The sequence below is a fragment of the Denticeps clupeoides genome, chromosome 6 (assembly GCF_900700375.1).
Source record: "Denticeps clupeoides chromosome 6, fDenClu1.1, whole genome shotgun sequence".
NCBI lineage: Eukaryota > Metazoa > Chordata > Actinopteri > Clupeiformes > Denticipitidae > Denticeps > Denticeps clupeoides.
Genome location: NC_041712.1, coordinates 17,735,358 through 17,762,191, shown reverse-complemented (window position 1 = coordinate 17,762,191; position 26,834 = coordinate 17,735,358). Strand labels below are relative to the sequence as shown.

Sequence of the window (26,834 nt, the reverse complement as noted above, 5' to 3'; positions counted from 1 at the left end):
GAATGTGGTTTTGTTATTTCTGTTCCTTTGTCTTGCCTTTGACACTGTGGCACGGTTCACACTACCGTAAGCATATTTCCCACCAGGAAACAGATCTGAGAACTTTGTGGAAAAAGCCATACATACATATGCCCATGCATGTTTAACATAATTGATCTGAGATCGATTCAGAAAGTTTAATATCTGCAACATTTGTCTTTCTGTGTGCACCATTCTAAATGTCTAATTGCAAGCATTCACAACCCCATACAGAAGCGGGAACTTGTGCATTTGATTTCTTTCATCTCAAGAAACTTCACCCTGAACCAGGTCTAAAAAAAGCGCTTCACTCCTCACCATGCATGGAAAATGCAACTGGTAGAAAGCAGGAGTTTTTTCTTCATTTTTCTCTCTCTCGCTCTGGTTTTTTAAGGTTTGACATGCGTGGGGGGTTGAGGTGCTGATGTGGGTGCTTCGTGTCACAGGCGTGTATGTGCCTGGCATGACAAGCTTCCTGCCAACATCACAATTGGGCAATCGCAGGTCTCATATCTGCCGTGTGTGGGTTTATATATTTTTTTCACACTTTCCATTAAGTGTTGTGCAGCAGTGAAGACCTGTATATTTCTCAACATCCCAGTGTTGTTTTAAGTGACATTTAACTAATGCATGCGTTCATACAGAGTTGCTGTTTAAAGGGATGCAAAGGAAAAGGCCAAAATATCAGACGATTCTGCTTAAATTCTGCTTTCCACTGCAGTCTGCTTTTGTATAATACACAAAACAAGCATGAATATGTCAAACCTCCTCTAGTGCTTTGAAGTCCGGGGAGCCCAAGGGGAAAATATGGAAGGTCTGATGGTTCCAAATATTCTGTAGTACACATGTTGATGTGGTGGGGTACAGATACAGCCTGCGCCTTGTCGGTCTGGTGAGTGCACTTCTTACAACGACTGATCTTTATGTACACTTCAAGAAAGGGATGAACCCAGAATACATCTCAGACCAGAATTGCGATTTGACAATATATACGCCCGACTTATTCTCGGATTGATGGAAGTGTGATTAACCAAAACCAGCACTAGATGTTGATCTTTGATGTTTTAAGCTAAATAAGGTGCTACTATAGTATCGTGATTACGACACACTGTGTACGTCAGTGAAGCAAAAGCAGCGCTTCGGAGATAGCTGACAGCGCAGGCGTGATGGCAACCCGATATCAAGCCCTCCATCTCTCCATTCCTCTGTCTGCAGTTCCACGGTGCATATTTCACCAAAGCAGATATGATCTCAGACCCTCTCACCTAACAAAACAAACCGTCGGTGGAGGAGAGCCGCGGCGCGAGGAGGGGTTGATTTGAGAACGCAGGCGAGGCTTGACATTTCTTATACCTTCCGGTATTTACCAGAGTACAAGGCAGGAAACTAATGTCGTTTTTTTCCCCCATGATGTCAACATCTGTGAGGTGTCAGTCTAGATGCAAACCAATGCTTTTTTTTTACTTCTAGGATATATGAAGGACTCTAATGACAGTTGGTGCTGATTTACAAAGAGTTAAAAATATATAAAAGTCATATGAAAGAAGACATACTTGCAAAATTTATATATTAATGACCCCGTAATTAATAAACACTTAGATTTTCAGTGATAATCCAAAGGCATCTAGGGTCGATTGCTGTAAATGGCACTGCTATACTATATTAATAACATATGTATATTTTTGTCTTATGAAACAGAACCTAATAAGTAAGCAATGAAATATTTAGTACTCTTGAATAAATTTTAATCAATTTCCATGTCCAATTAATTTTTTTTGTTGCCTGATTCTGGCCATTTAGATACTTTAAACAAGAAATTGGAAATGTATTACTGTAACACAAATCGTGCAGACTGTCATTTAACATTTAACAGCAACCATCAACATGAGCTGACATCAGCTCATGAGAGACTCATGAGCTGAAAAGGATAAGCGGGGTTTAGACCTCGTTTGAACCGCTGTTTGGAATAAGATGACATAGTGCTTTATTTATCCATATGGTGCAAATCGTGGCATCTGTTTATAATTTCTTAGTGTACTTTGTAGAGGCAGCCCTTCGTTGATTAGCATTTTGTGTTCTGTTTGTCTTCTCTGGGAACATGATTAGCAGACATTGATGGCTTTTTGAAGTGTTGGGTGCCTTTGATGTTGAGGGATAAAAAGAGCTTCCAGATATTTTTTTGTGGATAATCTAAAAATGAGTTTGCCAGGCTACATCTGTTTTACCCGGACTGATGACATATTTTCATTGTGGCTAAAGAATAGGAAATGGATTAAATATAATCATTTCTTAATTATATATTAGATTTTAATTTACTAAAGGCCATAAATATTACAGTATTTGATCACATTTTAAGCATAAAAATGAAATTATTATGAATTATTTAGCAAAATCCAAAAAGATTAAAAATACAAAGACAAAAAACATTTAACAGGTTTCATGAAATTGAAAACTTTAGCATCTTAAAAAAGGTTAGTCAATAGAATACTGTCATAAATCAAGTAAATTGAGTCATTAAGTCATCTCTATCTTTGAAAAAACAAGTATATCAAACATGTATTTGAACATGTAGTTGAACATATATATTATATTTCAAGGGTGGTAGTAGCCTAGTGGCTGACACACTCACCAACTAAACAGAAGACCCCACTTACTACCATTGTGTCCCTGAGCAAGACACGTAACCCAGAGTCTCTCCAGGGGGTCTGTCCCTGTAACCACTGATTGTACGTCTACTAAATGCCATAAATGTAAATATTGCTCAAAAATAAATGAGCTCATGAATCTAATGGAATTGGAGTCTAAATATGTCAATAATATATTAATCCCAATAATATATTTGCAGGACATAACTGATATTTTTTACTTGATAAACAGGAGGTTATTACACATACTTACAGGATTTTTGTATATGTTTAGTTTTGCCTTGTATCACCATCCCTCGCTCTGGTTATTCACATTCACTGCCACCTTCTGGCCAGTGATACTCACTTTGCTCTCTGCACTCAGTGTGTCTCACCTCACACACTGTTTCAGAGGAAGTGGGGTAAACTCCAAGATACCACTTCCCTGCATTTCTCTTAAAAAGTGTCATACATCAGATCAAATAACTTAATCAAGCAAAAGAGCTTGTGTGTCTGATACAGGATTATTTTAGAGCTTTCAAAAAACAATATGATACAAAAATGAAAATTACAGCCATTCATATTAGATTTATCATGTATCTAAGACTAGAATTTCAGGATATTTCACAGGTTCTTCAAACAAATTTTTTATTCTTTTGTTGTTTTTGTGTAATAGTTTGTTTCTCATATGATATTATTCTATATACAAGCCATAAATATTGGAACATCAACACAATAATCTTTTTTGCTCTATTCAAAATAAAACAAAGCTGTTCTTCAACTGCAGACATCCAGCTTTAATTTGAGGGTATTTACATAGTTGGAATTACATTGTAGGAATGAACAGTGTAGGAATTAAAAACATTTGTGTATGTGCCTCCCTTTTTTCAAGGGACCAAATCCCGAGCCGCCAAAATTCCACTGAGCAAAGCACCATCCCCACACCCTGCTCCCCAGGTTACTTTCATGGCTGCTCACTGCTCACAAAGGGACCCCATTTACATTTACAGCATTTATCAGACGCCCTTATCCAGACCGAGTTACAGTCAGTATTTACAGGGAGCAACTTTGGGTTAAGTGTCTTGCTTCTGGTTCATAGGCGAGTGTGTTACCCCTAGGCTACTACCACCCGATGCTGTGATGCTGAATCATCACAATGACAATCACTTCACTTTCAGTTTAATGCCATTTCAGTAAAAAAGGGCTAATATTTCAGTTTCAGGTCGTAGCATTATACAACTGAATCTGAATGTGTTTGTTTAGATGTGAATTCCAATGAATAACATTTATCTGACCTGAAAATGTAACACTCTCTACGTACACATTTTTTTTTTACATTTTAGTTTCAGTTTATTGAGAAAATACAGATCCATTAGGAAAATGAAACACAGATTTCTCAATTAACTGAAACTGATTTTTTTTAAACTTAAATTTAATTGCGAGAAGTGAATCGTGTTTTATTTTAGGTAGGATTCAAGTTCCTTGTGATGAATTCAGATTCACCACACTTTCCTTGGAGTTGCTTCAAGGGAAGTGAATGCATTCAGATTCAGCTTTTCAATGAGGCAACTGAACAATTCAGTTGTGCAATTCATATATTTACAATTAAATTCAGTTTCTTATGTCACCAAACTCAGCCCACAGGTTCGAATCCTGAGCCGCCAAGGTGTCACTGAGCAGAGCACTGTCCCCACACCCTGCTCCCACTGCTCACCAAGGGTGATGGGTTAAAAGCAGAGGACACATTTCGTTGTGTGCAATGACTTCTCTTACTTGTACTACTACTACTACTACTGCAAAAAAGTCTCTGTGGCGCAATCGGTTAGCGCGTTCGGCTGTTAACCGAAAGGTTGGTGGTTCGAGCCCACCCAGGGACGACAAATCTTTTGGGCAGTGGTGGCCTAGCGGTTAAGGAAGCGGCCCCGTAATCAGAAGGTTGCCGGTTCGAATCCCAATCCGCCAAGGTACCACTGAGGTGCCACTGAGCAAAAGCACCGTCCCACACACTGCTCCCCGGGCGCCGGTCATGGCTGCCCACTGCTCACTCAGGGTGATGGGTTAAATGCAGAGGACAAATTTCACTGTGTGCACTGTGTGCTGTGCTGCTGTGTATCACATGTGACAATCACTTCACTTTTTTTTTTTTTAAATGATAAATAAATATTGAATAAAAAATTTACTTCATGTTGTAGTTTTGGATAAATAACTTGTATTTAGGAGTTGAAGCAAAAAAACAATGATTTGATATATTTAAAACAATTGTTGAACGCTGCCGTGATCCAGAGGTCAAACTCGACACGTCAATGTCACGACCGCAAGGGGGGGGACGCACCGCACCGCAACGCGCATGCGCCTCGCACATAACGCAGTGGGCGGGGCCAGTCCCGGGCGCGCGCCGCGTACCTAAGACGTGTGCGTGACGTTGCGCGGCTTGTCCTACTCCTCCCTTTGTCCGCTGCGGAATCCTCTCCAGGCGAGGCGAGGCGAGGCGAGGCAGGAGTTTCGAAGGAGGTACGTGGGAACCCAACACCGGCCTGTCAGTCTCGGCGTCAGTGCTCGGGGCGGCGGCGGCGACGACGGGTTGCGCGCGGGTCGCTCGGAGCCTTATCTCCATCCCTCAAACGGCGCCGAGGCCTGGCGGGGCTCCGCCGCTGCTTGTCTCCGAACCCGCCTCCCGCTTGTGCGAAGGGCGCCGAAGTGAGCGTTCGGTCGCAGCAACTAGTAGGGAGTAGCGGGTCGGTATGTAGCGAGAGCCGCCGGTGGAGCTAGTCGTTAGCGGAGCGGCTAGCCACTGGGTTAGCCTGTCCTGACCGCCCCGTCTGTAATGCATTTAATTCAACTCTGCGTCCAGTCTGTGTTTGCTTAAGGTGTTTCACACGTGTGTGCAATTTATGCCACACAAAAGGTTCTTTTTTTTTCTTTTGTAGGCCCGTAAAAGCCCAATACTTGGTGTGAAAGCGAGGTTAGACCACAGTCTAGTGGAACTGGCAGAATCTGATGGTGCTGATTCTGTTTCAGGATCTCAGCCCTCAAGATCACGACGTTTTCTTTGTATCACTGAAAGCCTCACGCCCCTCGTGTTCGTGTCACGCCTTGCAAGCCTGAACCAGCAGGTTTATCGAGTCGGACATCCATTTCAGGTGAACGGTGACCTTGTGTGCACCATGTTGTGGGCCTGACGCGGAAGATTTCATCATGGCCTGTCAGGCCACATCAACTCAGGGCTGCAGCCGGCCTGCTCCTGTTTGGTCTTCGCGTGTGTCCGACCAGGATGTGTTCAAAGCCTATTTGGAAGGAGTTGAATGGTTGTGTCTTGCTGTTATCTTTGATTAAACTGGATTTAAACTGGACACCCTGTGTCACCATTTGTCTGACTGAGGTCATGCATATGAAATGCAATATAAGGGATTTTACATCTTTCAACCCACATTCTAACAAAAAGGAAGTAGCTTGTTGGTTAGTAGTTATTTTCTGCATAAAACATAATTTAAGTTATTGTAAAACATAAATAAAATACAAACAAAAATACATGTACGCCCCTAATTAATTTCCACCAGTCCCTTTAACCAGAAACATATCTGGCTGCCTTGTTTGAACTGTTTTATCAGCAGTCTGCCATTATATGCATATTTATTGCTCGTAAATTAATTAAAGCAATGTCTGTTTTTCCTCCTTCCAGATAATGGCTGTACCTCCCACATACGTTGACCTGGGCAAATCCGCCAGGGATGTGTTCACCAAGGGCTATGGTATGCTCTATTTATTTTGGAGTTCTAAAGGCCACAGCAGTGTGCTGAAGTTGCATTTGGGTGCCGTAGCCCGATGTAACACCAGGTCATTTGAAACGCTGGCTCAGGCTGAAGCATTTGGGCGTCCAGATCAATAGTGCCTGAATGGGATTGTCAGTCTGTCATTGTCCCGAGCTCTCCACTCTGAGGTGCCATAAGCTTTCACTTGTGGAGGGGGGCGGTGTAGAGGTCGTGGGATGGCTGTCAGGGGTTGACTGTTCTATTCTTTATTACGTTTTGTGGTTGTTTCAGCACAGTGTGGCCAAAAAATACAGCCTGCCAGATTTCAGGATTTTGACTTGATGATTATTTTGTGAATGTAGTTTCTTTATACTGACCTCACTATTGTTTTGATGAACATTTCAGGATTTGGTCTTATCAAGTTGGACTTGAAAACAAAGTCAGAAAATGGTCTGGTGAGTACGTTCGGAGTATGAATGTCTCTTCTCACCACTAGTGATCCTGAGAGGCTTTTGACTGAGCAGATATGAGTGAGTGTCAGATTTGAGGGCTCTTAATACTGCGCTCCAGAAGCTGTGATTGTGGTTGTCAGAGAACACAGATGGGACTGACATTGCTGCTTGTTGGACTGTATAATGATAAAATGAGTGTAATTGAAGCCCCTGAGCACTTTTTTCATTTTTTGGGGGTTCTAAGTTGTGTTGCCAGTGTAGAGAGAAATTATTTTTGAGTCATTTACATGACATGTACCAATCTGCTTAAGTATTTCACCCTGCACTTTAATCTCTTACTACCTCACACACAGATTATTATTATTATCATATCACTACTACTACCATTATTATCATAGTATATCATATACCATATACACTATAGACTGAATCTATCCATACACTGCCAGATTGTCATGTTACTGCTGCGTGTTTGTATTCAATTTGCATTATGTCTTTTTGCACACTGTGAATCCCTGAAGCTTCATCTCTCTGTGTACTTGTATATGGTGAGATGACAATAAAGTTGAATTTGACTGCTTTTGTTCCCAGGAATTCACCAGCACAGGGTCTGCCAACACAGAGACCAGCAAAGTGGCTGGCACTTTGGAGACCAAATATAAGTGGGCAGAGCATGGGCTGACCTTCACAGAGAAGTGGAACACGGATAACACCCTGGGCACAGAGATCACTGTAGAAGACCAGGTTTGATCCAGTCCCTCTGTATCGAACTTGGTTCATGCCTACTTGCGTTAGAGTGGCTTACCTCTGGCTGCTATTTGTGAATGTCACTTTTGTCACCTTTAAATTAATTTACAGTCACTGTCTTGCACGTAATCTCACACCTTTGTTCCTGTGCTTGCAGCTTGCTAAAGGTCTAAAGCTGACATTTGATTCATCTTTCTCACCAAACACAGGGTAGGCTTAATTTAACATAGTCATTTGAGTGATTTGCCTATAGATATTAATATATAATGTATTTATATAGAAGGTATGTAACAGTATTTTTTAGTTCCAAGAATGCACCAGTCAGGTGTAAGTGAGAATTGCAATGTGAGCATCAATCATATGATTTCAATAAACAATTTCTAATAAGCAGTTGAACAGAATGCTAAATAGACTAATAACTCCTACTTCTATCATTAAGTTACTGAATGCACTCTGCATTCACTAAAGTAAAGCATATGTTTCTTTTCCAGTAAGAAGAGTGGCAAGATCAAGTCCGGTTATAAGAGGGAGCACATTAACCTGGGATGCGATGTGGATTATGACATCAATGGTACGGCTGTACATGGTGCTGTGGTGGTCAGCTATGAGGGTTGGCTGGCTGGCTATCAGACGACCTTTGAGGCTGGCAAGAACAGAGTCACCCAGAGCAACTTTGCTGTTGGGTACAAGACCGATGAATTCCAGCTTCACACGAACGTGTAAGTTCATTGCCCAAGTCTTATACATTCTAGTAATGCAGTTTTCATGATAAGTGGAGGATCTTTATTAGTCCAGCACAGAATCTGTCTGACTCGTACCGTAGCGTTTACAAGGCATGTGTTGGCTGCTGAGTGCCATTAAGAATGGCTAACCGGCTTTATCTTGAGGAGACAGACTAATGCGTGAATCTGAAGTGGCCAGACTGGACAGAACTATAAACACTGTCCTTTATTTTTGGCCTGCTGTGTGTGGGACCTGTTGGTCAGACTCAGTTATTTGTGTGGTCGATTATTCTAAGGTGATGGGATTTGCCAGGGACTTTAGAGAGGAGAGGGTAAGCTCATGACAATTATTCCCTGCTGGGTTGTTGTGGAATTATTTTCTTCTTTCCAAAGATCAACTGAAAATTGTCAAATGAGTTTAAATTCCTGTTAATCTCTCTGCATTATGAAGATTATTTTAAATTTACTTCAAAAATAAATATTTAATGCTGCTGCTTGTTTGTTTCACAGTAATGATGGCACAGAGTTTGGAGGGTCCATCTACCAGAAAGTGAACGACCAACTGGAGACAGCAGTGAACCTTGCATGGACTGCTGGGAATAGCAACACCCGCTTTGGCATTGCTGCTAAGTATCAGATTGATCCTGATGCTTCCTTCTCGGTAAGTCACCTCTTTACAAGCGGTCAGTCCATGGACTAATCTTTGAGCTTCAGTTGGTCAAGAAGCAGTCTGTTAATGTAATTTTATGGTTTTAATTACACTATACTGACCCATGTAACACAGTTATGTTGCAAGTTCTAGATAAGTTAAGGTTATTTTATTTGTTTCGTTTGCCTTTTTAGGCCAAAGTGAACAACTCCAGCCTTGTTGGGCTTGGATACACCCAAACACTGAAGCAAGGTGAGAACGGAACTGTACTGTATGTTGCCATATGTTTGTTTTTGTTTGTTTTGGTGTAGAGTAATGAAATGGAATGTCTGAATAGACATTAAGGTCAAGTTCATTTGACTTCACTTATTAACTAAGTTTGACTAAGCTGTTTTTTCTTTTCTTCCCCCCAATGGCAGGAATAAAACTGACATTATCAGCCCTGCTGGATGGCAAAAACATCAATGCAGGCGGCCACAAACTGGGTCTAGGCCTTGAGTTTGAGGCATAGATTGTGCCCACACACCTGAACGATATGTTACTGAATAGCTACCCTCACAACCTTGTGTTTCTCTTAGATGTGCTCTGGATGGGACAAGTTGTTAAACTGTCAAATCACACAGCGGAACAGTTGAACCATCATTGCTTAAGGACACATGATGTGTTGCACTGGAATTTAAGACTCACTTTTTGAAAGGGAAAATCTGTAGTTTAAATTATAATCTGCACAAAATCAAAGTATATAGAAAATGCTTAAGATTATTCAGAATACATAAATTTCACTACAATTGTCTTATTTAATTTTGATATTTGGAGAAAAAAAAAAAATACATTTGTGTTTTTTTTTTTTTTTTTTTTTTTCATGCAATTTTCCTGCCCATGTGGTGGGACTGTAGTATCTTACAGACATCACTGCTAACTGATGGGTACATTTCAGCAGTAATGTTCCTGCACTTGGAGGATTTTTAAACAAAATAAAACCTCCAGGGAAAAGGGATTATGTTTGTGTCATGTCCTTTTTTGTGAACGGTCTGTTTAGTTGTCCCTTCACTTATGCAGCAGTAGGTAATCACCATAACTTTGTTACTCATTTGGTGGTGTTTTTTTTTTTTTTTTTTTTTGTCTCACACATCTTTGTGATATGTATGTGACTCATTTTGTTATGTGAAAGAAATGTAATTTTACCAGTGTTCTTATACATGTGGGCCTGCTTGTGAAATCTAAGGCAAAGTCTCTTCAAGAACTGTCAAGTGCCGCTGGAAATTAAATATAGCAAAACTGTCCTGCACACACGCCAAGTTTTTGGGGGTGAAATGAGTACATTTTAATAGGAAATGTAGTCTTCCGATTTTGACTGACTAGGCTGAGAACATGGTGTACTTGACAGTATTGTTACTCCCCAAGTCTAATAAATTACTGAACCTTCTTTGTGTCTTTTCACGCCATTGTTTTTGTTGAGCATACATTTAATTGCAAATTGAGAAGGTACATCTTTTATGCAACATATATGAGTAACACGTCTTCAATAATGGCTGCAGATTTCAGCAGTTTATCCATTTCCAAACCATTTTATTTATAAATCACACGTAGCACATAGTTTAGCTACGCAAATATGTATAATTATTTCCAACACAAAGTGAATATTGTAATGGGTTACATAAATTTGCTGTATTAACATATAGTTTTTTTCCCATTCACAGATTAAGCCTAGTCTTAGACTAAGCATTTTTTAATAGAAAATTTCATTGAAGAGATTTCATTGAATACATATAATAAAGGGTACGGCTCCCTCTGGCTTTGGAAAATAAATTGTGAGGGTGTAAGAATGAAAGAGCTGCAAGCTGCCGACCCCTCGTCTAGGACTAGGCTTAATTCATGAACATGAAATAACATGTCTGTTTCCTGTTCATGGATTAAGCCTTGTCCTAGACCAAAAGAAGTCTTTAAAAATGCTTTTAGTGTAGAACTAGAATGAATAAGTGGATGGGAAACTGACCCGTAATGTTTATTCGGTGTGTTTAAGTATACCTCAAAGTGACCTATGTGACTTTGACTACACTCAATAATGACATTTTAACTGGTTAACTGGTTTAAACAGTTCACAATCTTGCAGTAATAAGAAAGGGAAAGTTAGGATTCGTTGACAACAAAAAATAAAAATTTGTGTTGACTACACAATTAAAATTTCACAAAGTTTAATTGCACAATGTATTAATAATATAACAATACAGTGGATCTATTCCAACGGCTATATACAAACATATTTAAATTTGAAGCACATTTGCACAATATAAATATATTTTAAAAAAGGTTTGATATAGAAGATACAGATGGCCCATTCAAGCAATAAGCCACTGTAGTTCACAGTGGTGAATTTGGTGCTTGGGCCCACGCCATTGCTGCTGGCGACTATATCCGACCGAGCCACGCCCCCCAGCGCCAGTCTTTCAAGATGGCGGCCGTGTGGAAGAAGGGACGTACGCTGACAGTTGTCAGAGTACTTCTTCTTATCGTCTATGTCAATTTAATGTCCAGCGGTTCTGATTCGGCCTCCATTAATCCTCCGGGCAGTGGTATGTCGTAGAATGTTTTCTATTTGAAGTGTGAAAGATCTTTGAGGTCGAGCTTTCCGAGTCCGAACGAGCGGCCCGCGATTAGGTCAGAGATTGCTAGCACTGATGCTAAATGACACATTTATGTCGTTTTACCTTATACGCAGGTGCGTGTAAGTCATGTCAGGCAACTAAATAGGACTAAATAGGTAACTAAATAGGTTTGGCAAATTTAATCTGGCGGCTAACTCTTTCGGTAAAATGCTTATTTCTTCTGTTGGAAGTCGAAAGCGCCGGCATCTTTTCGAACTTCATGCTAGGCTCTTCTGAAAAAGTGGAGTAAACGTGGACATGTAAATGTATGAAAAATATCATTAGAAAGATTTTAATAACGTTATAACAGCGCCCTGATTCTGTAGTTCAAGTCAGGCTTATTTTTTCCTTTGTTTAGTTGGTAATGTCCTGTTGCCTGTTTGTAGAATTGTAAAACTCTGTCTCCTCTCAGTTTGAACTTGTGACAGTGGCCATGTCTCATTGTGAAATCAACATCCAGCGGAGGATCTCCTGTTCCTTATGTACATAAGCAGCCACGGCATGTTGTAATGTTTGCTCTGAGTGATTGGTTTGGTACCCAGAGACGTGGCCAGTGAAATCTGATCATATTTCTCATTCCTCTCTTGGAATCTGAGATTCTCGGGTGATTTCCTGAAACAGGGCTGGGTGCTGTTCACCTTCACTCAGCAGCTTGTTTGGAAGGGCGGCCTGAAGAATGAATGGCTCTTTTGAACCTGGGCTCTGAGTCTCTCTTTCATCGTAATGCGTGCCTTCACCGAGGCTCAGTGGAAAAATGTTGGGAGTGGTTTTTAAATGGAGTGGCTGACTAAATTTGAATGTCGCCGTTGATACCAGCTGGCCCATGGGATGCAAGTCACATAGCAACATAGTCAGATAATTTGAGTAGTTGCCAGTGGCCTCTCTGCTACAATACTATGGCTGTTGTAACTAGGGCTGCAACTAACGATTATTATAATAATCGATTAATCTGTCGATTTTTTTATTAATCGTAGAATCGGATTTAAAAAAAAGAAAGAAAAGAAAAGCATTAATTTCCAACCCATTATTCAAAAACAGAACCAAAATCTTTAGAAAGTTCACAAACATGTTGCTCCTTGAGCTGTTATAATAATAATAAAATAAAATAAGAATTGACTAACACAAAAAACATACATATGTATGCTTTACATCTGCCAAATATAGACTTTTCAAAAAAAAAATAAAGTGCCACCTGAGCTGCCAGAACGATAAATAATTTATAAAAAAATAAAGAACAATACAAATCAGAAAATTTAACAGGATTTGTTTGAATGTCAGAACTTGTTCTCTACACTACACTGCAGATGCACACACTCACAAACTCTCACACTCACACACACACACACACACTGCAAAAAATGCTTTTCTAACTTGGTAGTTTTGTCCTGATTTCAGTCCAAATCTCTAAAAAATCTTAAATCAAGATACATTTACTAGACACATGAAATAGCATAAGAAATGATGTCTTGTTTTCTGATAAAACATCTCAAAATTAAGTGATTAAGTTTTAAGCATCACTTAATTTTCTCATGCCATTTTTCTTGTGTAGTAATCTTGATTTAAGACTTAGATATTTGGACCGGAAACGAGACAAAATTACTAGGTAAGAAAAGCTTTTTTTGCTGTGTAGCTATACATGACAACAGGTTGAAAAGTGAATGGTCCAAAAAAAAGTGAATAAAAACATGTCTTTAGTCTTTTAATGCAAAGTAACTATAGCACCCCTGCTTTACTACTGTTATTAACGCGCTAACGCTAACTTGTCATGCCTGTCAAGCTGGATGACGGGTAAACATTTACATTTACAGCATTTATCAGACGCCCTTATCCAGAGCAACTTACAATCAGTAGTTACAGGGACAGTCCCCCTGGCGCAACTTAGGGTTAAGTGTCTTGCTCAGGGACACAATAGGCAAGTTGACCACGAGGAGACACAGAGAACAGTCCGAACGCTGTTTCATCCCCCCTCCACACCTGTAGGGGGCGCTGTAAGTCCCCGTCTAGTTCTCCTCCGCGGTGAGTTAAATACCAGCACCAGGAACATTACATTTCCTCACTTCAAAACGGAACAAAAGTAGGATTGTGTAGTGACTTCCCCTGCTGCTGAACTCCCTTCCTCCTCATCAAACACGCGTTTCAGGTGCTGGATCATTGCCGTGGTGCTCCCGTGCCGTGCCATGTCGCTTTTGCATATTTTCACGCAGATTTCTCTGCCTCCGCCATGTATCTGTCCTCTACCTCCGCTCGTTTTTTTTTTTTTTTGCTCCGCGCTCTCTATGAGGCGCCAAACTCTGCTAGCATCTGTGCGCGAGAGAGACCGAGTGTGTTCACTCCGCGCTCAAATAAAGTTTTTTTTTTTTTTTTTTTATAATAAAAGGTCTCCGCGTTGCGTGACATAACGAATCGATTAGGAAATTCGTTGCCAACTCTTTTAGTAATCGATTTTTATCGATTCAATCGATTCGTTGTTGCAGCCCTAGTTGTAACTACCTTGTTGGTGGCTCAGTTGCATCATTAACATTAATACGAGTTCTCATAGCATGTCTATGATCCTGCAGTGGCTAGACACAACCGTCTACACAAACATTGGTTGGTTAATAATGTTGCTTCTCTCCTTGTCCCGCCTCTCTCCTCCTCATTAGCATTTAAAGGTATAGATACCGAAACGTACTGGGGAAATCTTGTTGTGGGACTGGCTCATAGTGGCTGTATTTTTGCACCAAGGTTTAATTTTGGAAGTAGACTTCAGATACAGTATTAGGGGATCACTAAGACCAATTTAAAAGAAAACATTTCACATTATTAGTGTTTTTTTCTCCTTGAGTAACTCCTTGATTTTTCTTCCTTTGTATCCCACATTCAGATCCATCTGCAACATCAGACGGCAAAAAGCAGGATGACGGTACAACACATACTGCATCATACACCCATGTTCAAGAAGATCCAGACAATTCCCCCAAAACCTCTGAGGTAGTGCATGAGGCCCCAGGATTGGAGTCAGATTCTAAAATGACTGCTCATGAGAAAGACACTTCTGTGAACAAAGCTGAAGTAGTACTAGAGAGTCCCAAGGACCTGGCTCCAGAGAGTCCCAAGGACCTGGCTCCAGAGAGTCCCAAGGACCTGGCTCCAGAGAGTCCCAAGGACCTGGCTCCAGAGAGTCCCAAGGACCTGGCTCCAGAGAGTCCCAAGGACCTGGCTCCAGAGAGTCCCAAGGACCTGGCTCCAGAGAGTCCCAAGGACCTGGCTCCAGAGAGTCCCCAGGACCTGGCTCCAGAGAGTCCCCAGGACCTGGCTCCAGAGAGTCCCCAGGACCTGGCTCCAGAGAGTCCCAAGGACCTGGCTCCAGAGAGTCCCAAGGACCTGGCTCCAGAGAGTCCCAAGGACCTGGCTCCAGAGAGTCCCAAGGACCTGGCTCCAGAGAGTCCCAAGGACTTGGCTCCAGAGAGTCCCAAGGACTTGGCTCCAGAGAGTCCCAAGAATTGGCTCCAGAGAGTCCCGAGGAATTGGCTCCAGAGAGTCCCGAGGAATTGGCTCCAGAGAGTCCCGAGGAATTGGCTCCAGAGAGTCCCGAGGAATTGGCGGAAAAGAATCCCGAGGAATTGGCGGAAAAGAATCCCGAGGAATTGGCGGAAAAGAATCCCGAGGAATTGGCGGAAAAGAATCCCGAGGAATTGGCGGAAAAGAATCCCGAGGAATTGGCGGAAAAGAATCCCGAGGAATTGGCGGAAAAGAATCCCGAGGAAGCGGCTGAAAAGGATCCCGAGGAAGCAATTCCTCAGAATCCCAAGGAAGTGGCTAAAGAGATCCTAGAGGAAGCGGCTGAAGAGAAGCCCGAGGAAGCGGCTGAAGAGAAGCCCGAGGAAGCGGCTGAAGAGAAGCCCAATGAGAGCGCTATTACAAAACCTGTTGAAGAACCTGAAAATCTGACCGAGGAAGATCCTGCTGAGGATTTAGAAGAAAACATTCCTGAGGGCCCTGGTGAAGATTTAACTAATGAGGAAGAAGCTGAATTTGACAACGACATGGATGACGAGATGGATGAAGACCCTGAGAACAACCCTCTGACCTTTGGTGTAGATGAAGATGAGGATGATGGTGATGCTGAGAACACCTTACTTATGCCCTCCAGAGATCAGGAATCAAACCTTGAAGGTCCAGGTTTGTATTTCCCAAACATTGCTCTTTTACTTTATTTTACATATAGGAGATATATATATATATATATATATATATATATATATATACACACACACACACACACACACACACACACACACACACACACACACACACATATATATATGGGTATCTTTTATCTGGGGTTGGACCATTTAACATTTTGACATTCCAGTACCTTTGAAGGTGCTGCTAGGGCATTTGGAAGGTGGAGGTTTGAATAGACTAGAGCCTTCATGGTGTCTTGAATACCCAATAATTGAGGTGGGTGGCGACGACATGGCAGCTAGCTCATCAAACCAGCTCAGCCAGTCACATTCCAAGAATTGTCTTTGGCAGACTGGTCAGACCAGTTCTACTCTGAGGGTCTAACAAATTAACATTGCATGGAATCAACAGGATTCTTGCACATGTCTGCAAAGTAGGGGTTGGCGAAACTAGTTATAGTCTTCTGATACACAGCATCAGGGTGTAATAAGGATATCTATTACAAAATACTAGATGAAAATACAAAATCAGTAATAGTCAGAACCACTTCCAGACGTTTGGTAAAAGTTATTTCCTCACGAGTCAAGGAAACATCTGCATACTACAGAATATTTAGGTGTTTTTCGTATTTATTCACCAGTGTAATTGTATATAATGTGTAATACTCTTCTATCTGTTTATTATTCTATTCCTGCCTTTAACTATATGCAGCAGTGAGGCGACAGCTCCTTAAATTTCGTTGTTCCATGAAAAGTGACAATGACAATCATCTTGTTTGCTCTAGAACCGGAGTTAAAGAAGTTTGATCCACACTTGGACAGCCCCATGTACACTGCACCAGATGAGGAGGACACACACTTTTTCTTCCATCTGGTTATCATCGCCTTCCTGGTGGCCATTGTGTACATCACCTACCACAACAAAAGAAAGGTACAACATTGTCTTCTGGCCTTTTGCAAATACTTTACACAAAGCAAGAACATTTACAGCATTTAGCAGAAGCCCTTATCCCCAGTTTGACTTCCAGTCAGTTGTTACAGGGACAGTCCCCCTCTTAGGTGAGTGCCACTGCCACTCTAGATGGGCTGGCTTCTTAGTTAGCTCTTGCCTAATGTGCTAATGTCACAGCCATTGCTGGCTTTTTGTCTGATCTTGATTAAGATGAGTTATGAAAACTGTGTTTCATAACTGTATTTCAAATATGCTTATTTGTGGCCTAGCGGTTAAGGAAGCGGCCCCATAATCAGAAGGTTTTTCGGTTCGAATCCCGATCTGTCGAGGTGCCACTGAGCAAAGCACCGTCCCCACACACTGCTCCCCAGGCACCTGTCATGGCTGCCCACTGCTCACTCAGGGTGATGGGTTAAATGCAGAGGACAAATTTCACTGTGTGCACCGTGAGCTGTGCTGCTGTGTATCACATGTGACAATCACTTCACTTTATAAACGGTTCTTGTTTTAATTTATAGGTACATTAGGGAAATTATCCTATTGATTTGGTCAGAGTGTTGGACCAAAGCTTGTGGGAGGTTTAATGATTCCAGGCTAATGTTTTGGTGTGCCGTTCTTCTTCTTCTTTCCTGTCAGATCTTCCTGTTGGCCTCAAGCCGTCGCTGGAGAGACGGACTGTGCTCACGTGGCGTGGAGTACCAGCGACTTGACCAGAACGTTAACGAAGCCATGCCCTCCCTCAAGATGACCAATGACTACATATTTTGAGTGATCATTGATCCTGGGAAAAAAACAATTAAAGGATTTAGCCATGGACATATCGAAACTTGAACTGAAGTAGACTCTCTTTAAGAATTCCTCACTGTCTCTTCGTGTAGGTGTTCTTGTCCTTGGTCTCCATACACCCCATTTAGCGTTCAAACAAACATGATGGTTTTACAATGAAGCTGCACAGGTGCCTGATATATGAGTCTTTTGGGCCACTCCACTTTTGCAACCGAAGGCCACTGCATTTTAATGGCACGCGGTGCTAGAATATTTAGATGAAACTAAGCTCCATGCCATGGCCTTACTTTCCTTCCACTGTGAGCCTTTGTTGCACATTTTCTTTTTTTTTTTTTTGGGTGGGGTGATGAAGAACACAAACTATGTGAATATTTCTGTGTAAATAATGGTGTGCTTGAATGGTGAACTGCTGCAGCGGAAGCAAAACTTTCCGAATCTGTTTAACTCTTGAGGTTTGGGCCATGCGGTAATCCATAAAACAATATAAGGGCAATTGTATATTGTTTTCTTTAGTTACATGCCAGTCACGTCACAAACTTTCAGTAATCACTGCATTGTTAAAATGTCTTCATCTGTCTCTTGCCGCTTTTTGACTTCAGTGAAGTTGATTAAAATGGAATGTTTCTGTGACTTTGCTGATTCTAAAGTAGAAGGTCATTCAACTGCTTATGGCCAAATAAGTAACTAAGTATTATAACAAATGAAAGTATCCTAACAGTCATCCTACACTTCTGCCTTCAGTGGTTACTCTGTTATGCTTTACAGAAATGTGTTTGGCCTCATGGCTAAAGGTACTTGTCCTTTTTCATCTTCTAGTCATCTCTCATGGTATGATGTGAAAGCTTACTTGCTGTATACTTACTCATTTTTGATAGTTTGGTCATGGGCATGGGAAAGTTGTCACTACTGGCATGCACTACAGTATAACTCTCTACTTAAAGCAATGAGGAACTGTCTTACGCCCGAAACGATGCTTTGTCTCTTCACCTTGTCTGTAAATTTTGATTATTAGTGGATTTTTTTTTTTTTGCATCTTATAAGCACTACTTTAAAACTCTACAGTCTTTTGTCAATAAAGCACAACTTGCTCTTGCAAGTTTTTTTTGTTGTTGGTGAAATGAGTGAACAGAATGAATAGTGAATGATCTTCATTGCCCAAGCAGCAAAGTGATGTTGGAAAAGAATATACAGTGCAGGCCAAAAGTTTGGACACACCTTCTCATTCAATGTTTTTTTTTTTTTTTCATGTCCATTTACGTTGGTAGATTTTCACTGAAGGCATCAAAACAATGAATGAACACATGTGGAGTTATGTACTTAACAAAAAAAGGGTAAATAACTGAAAACATGTTTTATATTCTAGTTTCCTCAAAACTACTTTGCTCTGATTACTGCTTTGCACACTCTTGGCATTCTTCTTCAAGCACTTCTTTGCCCCTTTGCCTTCACTCTGCGGTCCAGCTCACCCCAAACCATCTCGACTGGGTTCAGGTCCGGTGACTGTGGAGGCCAGGTCTCCACTTTTTGTTAAGTACATAACTCCACATGTGTTCATTCATAGTTTTGATGCCTTCATTGAGAATCTACCAATCTAAATGGTCATGAAAATAAAGAAAATACATTGAATGAGAAGGTGTGTCTAAACGTTTGGCCTGTACTGTACTTTAAAGTGGATTTTGCGTGGGTGCATTATGGTTCACGGCCACTGGATGGCACTAGAAGCATTTTGATCGGAATGTGCCATGAGCCTGTAACCCTGTGACTTTGGAACTCAACCAGGTGGAGGTGTTAAAAATATCTTTAATGATAAAGAAAATGAACTGAATTATTCGAGGATTGTACTGGGACATGTTCATCCCAGATACCACCATTATTTTAAAGACCCTCTTGTGACATGGAAAAGGCAGCCCAAAAAAAAAAAAAACACCAAGTTCAGATGAAAGTCAAAAGTCAAGCTAGCTACAATTTATGTGGACTTAATGATGAACACCAGCAGACAAAGTAAATAAACATATAGATCTTCAATACTAAAGTAAACCTAATCTGAAACATTATTATTATATAACATTAACATATTAACTGATGCCATACTTGTTACTTGAATGTAAGCAGCAACACACACACACACACACACACACACACACACACACACACACACACACACACACACACACCTATAATGGAGAGAAAACGACTGAATCCGAATATGGCCAAAGAGGTCTCAGACCTGGAAATCAGCCGTTGGTGACCCTGCAGAGCCCAACTAGAATAAGTTTCAGCTCTTTTGTACAAACCAAACTATTTATATTCTTTTATTTAAATAAAAGAGCAGTGATTTACCACAACACTATGGTCGTTCACTGGTTTTCTCTGAACGTTTTCCTGGACGTATCAGCTATTGGGTGCAAGAGACACCTACAGCCTACAAGCTGTTACACCGGGATTCTACAGCATGTCCTTGTACTGATCTTAGCAAGATGCCCCCATTTTTTTCTTCTTTTGTAAACCATCTGCTTGACTGTGGCCTTAACCTAACCCTATCTGAGCTTATGATCTTTAAAAGTTCCTCTTCTGACATTCCTTCAACTCAGCTGGTCTTTGTTTGTTTGTTGGGCCACGAAAAGAAGCCCCATGTTTAGACTGAGTAGGGCAAGCCGGACAGACCAGTCATCTGACTTTTACTCCACAGGAACTCTAATTCATTTAATGAAAGTATGTTTCACTTCAGAATACCTTTACTTTGAATTATTGATTACAAGTACGCTTCCTTAGCGCCAGGCCACCACTGCTCAAAGGTTCAGCACAAGAGAACAGACGACGGGGACGAATTCAAGGACATCTGAGCCTCGGACGTGCTGCAGTCCTTCCTCAGTCATGGTTGCATAGCAGCACAGCCTCACAAGCTGCAACTGAGCTTTACACCAGGGAACGTCATCTGTGTATGGAGGGGAAAAAAACCTTACAAAAAAAAAAAAATCCAGTATTGATTAGAAAATCTAAACTAAATTTATGGTGCAAATTAACTTGTCTGTTTTTTTTTTAAGCCTGTTGGTTTCCAAAGTTTAATTCAGGTCATGATTAAAGTTTGGATAATTTTCTTTCTTTTCAATTTAAAAAGCGTACTTTAACCATTAAAAATAACTGTTGCACTGACTTGTTCTACAGCTGTACTAAATGCTAATTTTATCTCAAATTCTTTACATTTAGTTACTATTTGTGCCTTCATCATAAATCAGATTATCATTTGAAGTGTTTGCTTTATTTTATAAAATTGCATTAGCCACTTTGCACCGGTCTGGCTCTTGTGAGGATTGTCCTGTTATACACACAGTGCAATGTGCAGCGCCAACAAATGGTATTTCATTTACGGCTCGTTCGTAAATATGGTGAACACACACTCCAGCGGCATGGCTATCCAGACTGTTTTGCTGGCTTGAGTAAAATCCTAAACAATCAGGAGGTGAGTGAGTCGCCATTAGAAATCAAGCTTCTATTTCAATCCAGCACTTTCCAGCGTACTCTTTCATCTGTTTTCATCCTCCACGTCCACATCCATTTATTCTATTTATAGTGCCTTATTGTTTATGCTATAGTTCAAATTTAAATTCAGGGCTTTATTGTCATATGTACAGAGTGCAGTGTATACAGTTAAAATAGTATAACGCTTAACACTCACTCACTATCCTGTTAACACAGTGCCACAATAACCTACTATCTAACAGTGTAACTTTTACAATAAATAAACAGTATTCACCATACAATGCAAATATGTACATAATGTAATAAAACAGTTAACGTAAAGAGCAACGTAACATTGCAACGCAAAGAGTCGTGGAGTTAGATTATGGAAAATGCAAAGTAGCAGCAATATTGCACAAAAAAGCAGTGAGCAATTAAAGTGAGGCAACAAAGGAATTCAGTGCCTTCCATTGCTATAGGGGTAGAAGCTTTTTAAGGTAAAGTTTTTTTTTTTGGTCATCCATAAAAGTGGATATTTGTGTGTTTGTGTGCAGGACTCTGCAAGATGTGCTAAGCGTGCAAGAGTGGATTTGAAATATAGTTCACCAAGCACGTATTGTCGTGAAAAAACCCAAGATGAGCCATTAACCAATTAGCCAGTCAAGATGCCTCATGCCTCTGTTGAGGGAGCCTCATTCAGCTTCTGAACATTTGTTTTGTTCAAGGAATTAATGCTTTTTTTCCTTGAAGTTTTGAAATTGCCACAGGTTGCTTTATAATGAGGCAAAGTCCCACATAATCTGTTAATCCCAATGGTGCCATTAAAAAAGATTACTGGTAATGTCAATAGGTCATAGAGCTGGGCGATATGGATAAAAAAAAAAAAACGTATCTTGTTTTTTTGGGTGTTAATCAACCTTCCGTGACTTGGACACCAGAAACAGTATGATAAAAAAAAAAAGAACAGCGGCACAATATTTGTTGCATTTGAAAGTGAAGTGATTGTTACTGCAGCACAGTACACAGTCCTCTGCTTTTTACCCATCACCTTTGGTGAGCCGTGGGCAACCATGAAAGGCCCCGGGGAGCAGCGTGTGGGGACAGTACTTTGCTCAGTGGCACTTTGGCAGCTCGGGATTTGAACCGACCATATATCCATCAGAACTCCTGTAATATTTCCAAATCCTACTAGATAACTCGGGAATAATGATAAAATATCACTAGGCAACAGTTCTTCAGTGTAAATTGTGTTTACCATTCTGAAGTGCGTCATCTCACTCATCACACTTGTCTCCCTGTGTTTTAATGACGGATTACTGTGACAGTCGTGTTGACACGTTTAAATGTGCTGCAGCACAGCCCTGTCTCTTCGCGCTGATGCGTGCTGTCAAAGAATCGTGCTGTCAAAGAATCGTGCAAGATGAGGGAACATTAGATTAGCGGAGCAGAATGTGTGACCACAGAGAAGCAATTAAACATGCTTCAGTCTCCAGTCGAGGTGACTGGTATGTGTGGATTTCTCTTATTTCCAGGCCTGGCCGTTGTTTATAGAAAAAAAAAAAGTGAAAGTGAAGTGATGCACTGCAGCACACAGTGACACAATGAAATGTGTCCTCTGCTTTTAACCGTCACCCTTGGTGAGCAGTGGGCAGCCATGACAGGCGCCCGGGGAGCAGTGTGTGTGTGGGGATCAGGATTCAAACCGGCAACCTTCTGATTACGAGGCTGCTTCCTTAACCACTAGGCCAACCACTGCTCCAGTAGAAAGCTCCACTTTTGGACCCTCAGCAATGGAGGTGCTTCTTCCTAAGCCCTTTTTGTGTGTTGGCCTGTCACACACACAACCTTACCATCACTGTTTTCACCACCACTTTAGCAGTGAAGAATTCCTCTCATGCCAGGTCAAACAGAATGGCCCCAATTACCGCCGTTAATGTGTCATGCGGCCATTTGATATACCCTGATATAAAGGAGGAAGCTGCTTCAGTGGGGGGTATTTCTCATATTTCAGAAAGAACGGGACATCCTTTAAGGGGAAACTCACCTTGCCGCGCATTAAATACACTCCAGCGATTTGGTGACATTCCTTCCCCTTTCCGGTTAAGGAAAAGTTGCATGATTTATTGCGACCCTTACATTTGTGTATTCTACCCATTCTAGCATTTCACTGTGTCCTCGAAATGAATGCAGCAATATAAAATGGAGAAATGACAGTTTTATGGCACGAAACAGCGGTTGAAAACACAGCGCACCTTCCGGTAAGAATTACTGGATTGACATTGTTTGCTAAACTGTAGTTAAACTACATTTAACCTAAAATGTATTTCCTTTCTTGATCTGGAGTATATAATCAGATATTAAGAAAATACACAAGACTTGTAGCTGTATATTAAATGCACCCATGCATTAAATGTTGTTTTCTTTTTAATGAAGGTTTGTACCCCCAAAGGGCCCGAGGGGACTGTGGCAAGAACAATTACCTGGAAGCAAGGAAACTTAAAAGCATTCTAGACTCAAAGGGGGAACCTGTCCTCCTCGGGCAGACGCTATTGCTGTACGCTTCCGCCTTGGGCCAGCAAATAAATAAATAAGAAAAACAGGCAGGAAGAATTCACCGCAGGGACGCTGGCAAGACGGTAACAACTACAAGAGGCTGTGCCGCATCGCCCAATGCCGTTTCCGTCCGTGGGAGAAATGCACGGCGCACCGGAGCGGAAGGGGCCCAGTCAGAGAACAAGCGTCCGGGGCCGTGGTCAATCAGGTCGCCGCGGCAATTCCTGGACCAGTGGGAGCGCTTTGATTAGATTGTGTTGCGGCACTGACGGGCACCGGGAGGGAGGGCGCCAGGGGGCAGCACTTCGCCTGCGGGAGGGTGACTGGGCACCCCATGATCCTTTTTGCATTGCTTTAAATAATCAGTTTATTCAGACTCTACAATGGAGCTGCGGGGATCGAGGAAATTGCTTTCAGGAGGGGAGAGGGCCATTGATGGGTCTGTTGACTGTGGCCGGCCAGAAGACCAAGGCTGAGGAGGGCGGGGGCTCGTGAAACACCACAAATAGTGTCGGAAGCAATTTTGATAAAGAGAGAGGGAAAAAATCTGCTGCTGTGATAAAGTAACATTTCCTGCCCAAGTCCAATATTAGTTTTTTTTCTGTTGCCTTTAAAAGCTCTGCAACATTGATGTGATTACTCCTTCACCACTTCATGGGGCTTTAATTGAAAACAAGCTGAACTGGCCTTTGGTTATTTGCAGCCATGACATTAATTTTATGTAACTGTTTAAAGGAGGGGATTCCCAGACACTGCTCCCCGGGCGCCTTGGCTGCCTACTGCTCACTAGGTGTGCTGTGCTTGCCGTGTGTCACAACAACTTAATAACACACGTATTTTCACTTTTTCTCTTTCAACAGCAACTAGTGTCATACAAAAATACAGAGAGGACAAAATACCTTTAATTAGTTTCACTGTTGCCTAAAACTGTAGCACAATAGTGTAGTGTATGTGTAGCGTACAATCGTGTACTGTGTAAAATTAAAACGGAATGATTTCTCCTGCTGTATGTACAGGACATGACTTGGGCTTGATATACTGTATACTGTATACTGTATACTGATATATTGTAATACATTTCAAATCTGCATCTACTTATTTGCAAGGTTTTGTCTAATAGCCAGTGTGCATCATAAGGAAAAATGTTTCATTATTTCATCTGTGTCTGACGTGTATGAGAGAACATTTATTGTGTGGCATTAGGTGAACAGACTAGGCTTGATTTCAGAATATAGTACTGTAACTGTGAGATGTGATGTGGTCTGAAAATATCAGTTGTGACACCATCTTGTCTAGCTTGGCTACTTGAACACAGCATCCCCTTTGTGAGACATAATTATACTAAAATACAAACCTCCCTGGATTTAAATGAGCAAATAAGCAACAGCTTTTGACAGGTTAATTACTGCAGTAATTTATATGTTTCGGCTGGCAACGTGCATTGAACACCTTCTAATTTCTTACACAACCATATTGGAGTACACAGTCCCTTGGTGTGAAAGAATGATTCAGGGAGCATGAGACATCATTTTCACACATGGTTTGGCCACCACAGAGTCTTGACTTAAACCCCATTGAGAATCTTTTGGATGTGCTGTATGCGGTTGATGGGATCAAAACTCCCGTCCCTAACACAAATTCTTGTGAAATCAATACAACTCACGGATTCAGTGAATGTTGTGGCGTTGCATTAATGTTGTGGCGTTTTTTAAATGTGCCATGGAGAGTGCATGCTGTAAGCTGAATGTGGTCCAACCAGGCTTTAGTCAAGCACACTTGCTTATGTTTGGCTTATGTACAAAATAAAAGTGCTTTGCATACTGCTGGGCCCGTTTAGAGGCTTGCCATCTATTACATGGTCGTGAAAAAGCCAGAAACCCTGAACAGCAGTCTATCATGAGAAATTCCATGATTTGGAGTCTTTTAACCATCCTGGCTAAAATCTTGACATATGGTAATTGGAAAAGCAATAGCAGTTAAACACTATAGGTAACCACCTGCTTCCTGTCCACCTTTAAATGGCCATTAGGAAAATAAGTGGGTTTTTACAAACGGAAGATGTTTTACAACAGGGTAGGGCACGCGCTAGTGTGCTTACCTCCTGTGGCCCGTGTCATCCTTCTGAAATGCCCCGAAGAGGTGTGTGTGACCACCAGTTAAAAGATTATTAGCTGAAGCTCTAATGGAATCGATATGAAGAAAGGGAATTTCTTCTCCTTTTGCGACTTTTGAGATTTCGGGAGATTTGCCAATGAAATTGGGTGCTTGTCCAACAGAGGGGAACCTTGACAAATGTTAATTTGAAAATGTACACATCTCCCCTGTTCTCCCTGTGACTCCATAACACAACCAAGCACCAGCACTAGGAGAGAAATCAATTCAGAGGAATACTGATCGGGCTGGGAAATTGGTCCGGAAAGTAAATCAAAAATGACTTAAAAGGCATCCCATAAATGCACCCAGACAGAAGCTTAATCAGTGTGTTAATGCTTTTATTCTTATTAAAACCACTCCATGTTTTATTCAGAGATGGGAGGACCCCATTTCGTCCGTTCATTCCTTCTCTCCCTCTCACACACACACACACACACACACACTTCCCATTCCAGGAAGCTCTTGGCACACTCCAGCCATATGCCCAGCAAACACACACCATTCTGCATTTACTCACGTCAAATTTATCCCTGAATGTGACAGATAAAATATGAGCCGAGCTGGCGACGTCTGATGGATAGTCGCACTTACAAATACAATAGAGCTCTTTTATTGTGCAGGGAGGGGTGAACTCATGAACAGCATTGAAGGCAAACAAGACGCCAAGGCTTGAAAATGCAAACTTTGATCCAAGGGCCAGTTTGTACGTCCGGACTGCATGAGAAGTGTGAAGGGCCGGTGGGCAAGAAAACCCTTCTTTTGGACTTAGTGCAAGAAAATTAGCCCTCTAAGGACCGAGATAAACCGTACTGCTACCTACTTGCTGTGCTCTTTTGTGCTCTGGTTGACCGAGGCAAAATCTTTTTCAAACGTTATATTTCTATACCAATAGAACAGTAATATAGTAACAGTAATGTCATGTGTATGGTTATTCATCTCTGATGGTAAAAAGGGGTGGGACACAAGCACTGCCTATTAAACCCTCTCCAAACCATATATATTCTTAATTGAAACAGATTGAAACAGTCTGGGGAATGTTAAATATGGCAAGTATGTTGTTCTGCTCTCCAGGCCGGACTGTCAACCACTGAGCTTGCTGTGACAGTCAAGCTCTGGCACCGGTTTAGCACATTGAAAATGCTGATGGGAGCCGACACA

General features: G+C 41.3%; 2 protein-coding genes and 1 non-coding gene across 3 annotated transcripts; all 3 read left to right on the top strand.

Annotated features, from left to right (window-relative positions):
• Positions 1–4,445: 4,445 nt before the first annotated feature.
• On the top strand, positions 4,446–4,519 carry trnan-guu (transfer RNA asparagine (anticodon GUU)). The gene has a single exon. It is a non-coding gene; the product is annotated as a tRNA-Asn (tRNA).
• Positions 4,520–5,022: 503 nt separating this feature from the next.
• vdac1 (voltage-dependent anion channel 1) lies at positions 5,023–10,387 on the top strand. Its single transcript, XM_028982390.1, has 9 exons — positions 5,023–5,153; positions 6,322–6,391; positions 6,797–6,846; positions 7,435–7,587; positions 7,748–7,800; positions 8,082–8,309; positions 8,823–8,973; positions 9,156–9,213; positions 9,381–10,387. The coding sequence occupies exons 2-9, from the start codon at positions 6,325–6,327 to the stop codon at positions 9,470–9,472; spliced, it is 852 nt and encodes a 283-aa protein (XP_028838223.1). The 5' UTR covers positions 5,023–5,153; positions 6,322–6,324; the 3' UTR covers positions 9,473–10,387.
• Positions 10,388–11,413: 1,026 nt separating this feature from the next.
• Positions 11,414–18,606, top strand: c6h5orf15 (chromosome 6 C5orf15 homolog). The gene is made up of 5 exons (XM_028983077.1): positions 11,414–11,534; positions 14,470–14,602; positions 14,659–15,767; positions 16,558–16,703; positions 17,361–18,606. Exons 1-5 carry the CDS (start codon positions 11,414–11,416, stop codon positions 17,490–17,492), a joined length of 1,641 nt encoding a protein of 546 aa, XP_028838910.1. The 3' UTR covers positions 17,493–18,606.
• Positions 18,607–26,834: the final 8,228 nt, after the last annotated feature.

Coding starts and splice junctions, on each gene's coding strand:
- vdac1 (XM_028982390.1), top strand. CDS start 6,325: ATGGCTGTACCTCCCACATACGTTGACCTGGGCAAATCCGCCAGGGAT. Junction 6,392..6,796: donor TGTGTTCACCAAGGGCTATG/GTATGCTCTATT, acceptor TGAACATTTCAG/GATTTGGTCTTATCAAGTTG. Junction 9,214..9,380: donor CACCCAAACACTGAAGCAAG/GTGAGAACGGAA, acceptor CCCCAATGGCAG/GAATAAAACTGACATTATCA.
- c6h5orf15 (XM_028983077.1), top strand. CDS start 11,414: ATGGCGGCCGTGTGGAAGAAGGGACGTACGCTGACAGTTGTCAGAGTA. Junction 11,535..14,469: donor CATTAATCCTCCGGGCAGTG/GTATGTCGTAGA, acceptor TCCCACATTCAG/ATCCATCTGCAACATCAGAC. Junction 14,603..14,658: donor CATGAGGCCCCAGGATTGGA/GTCAGATTCTAA, acceptor ACAAAGCTGAAG/TAGTACTAGAGAGTCCCAAG.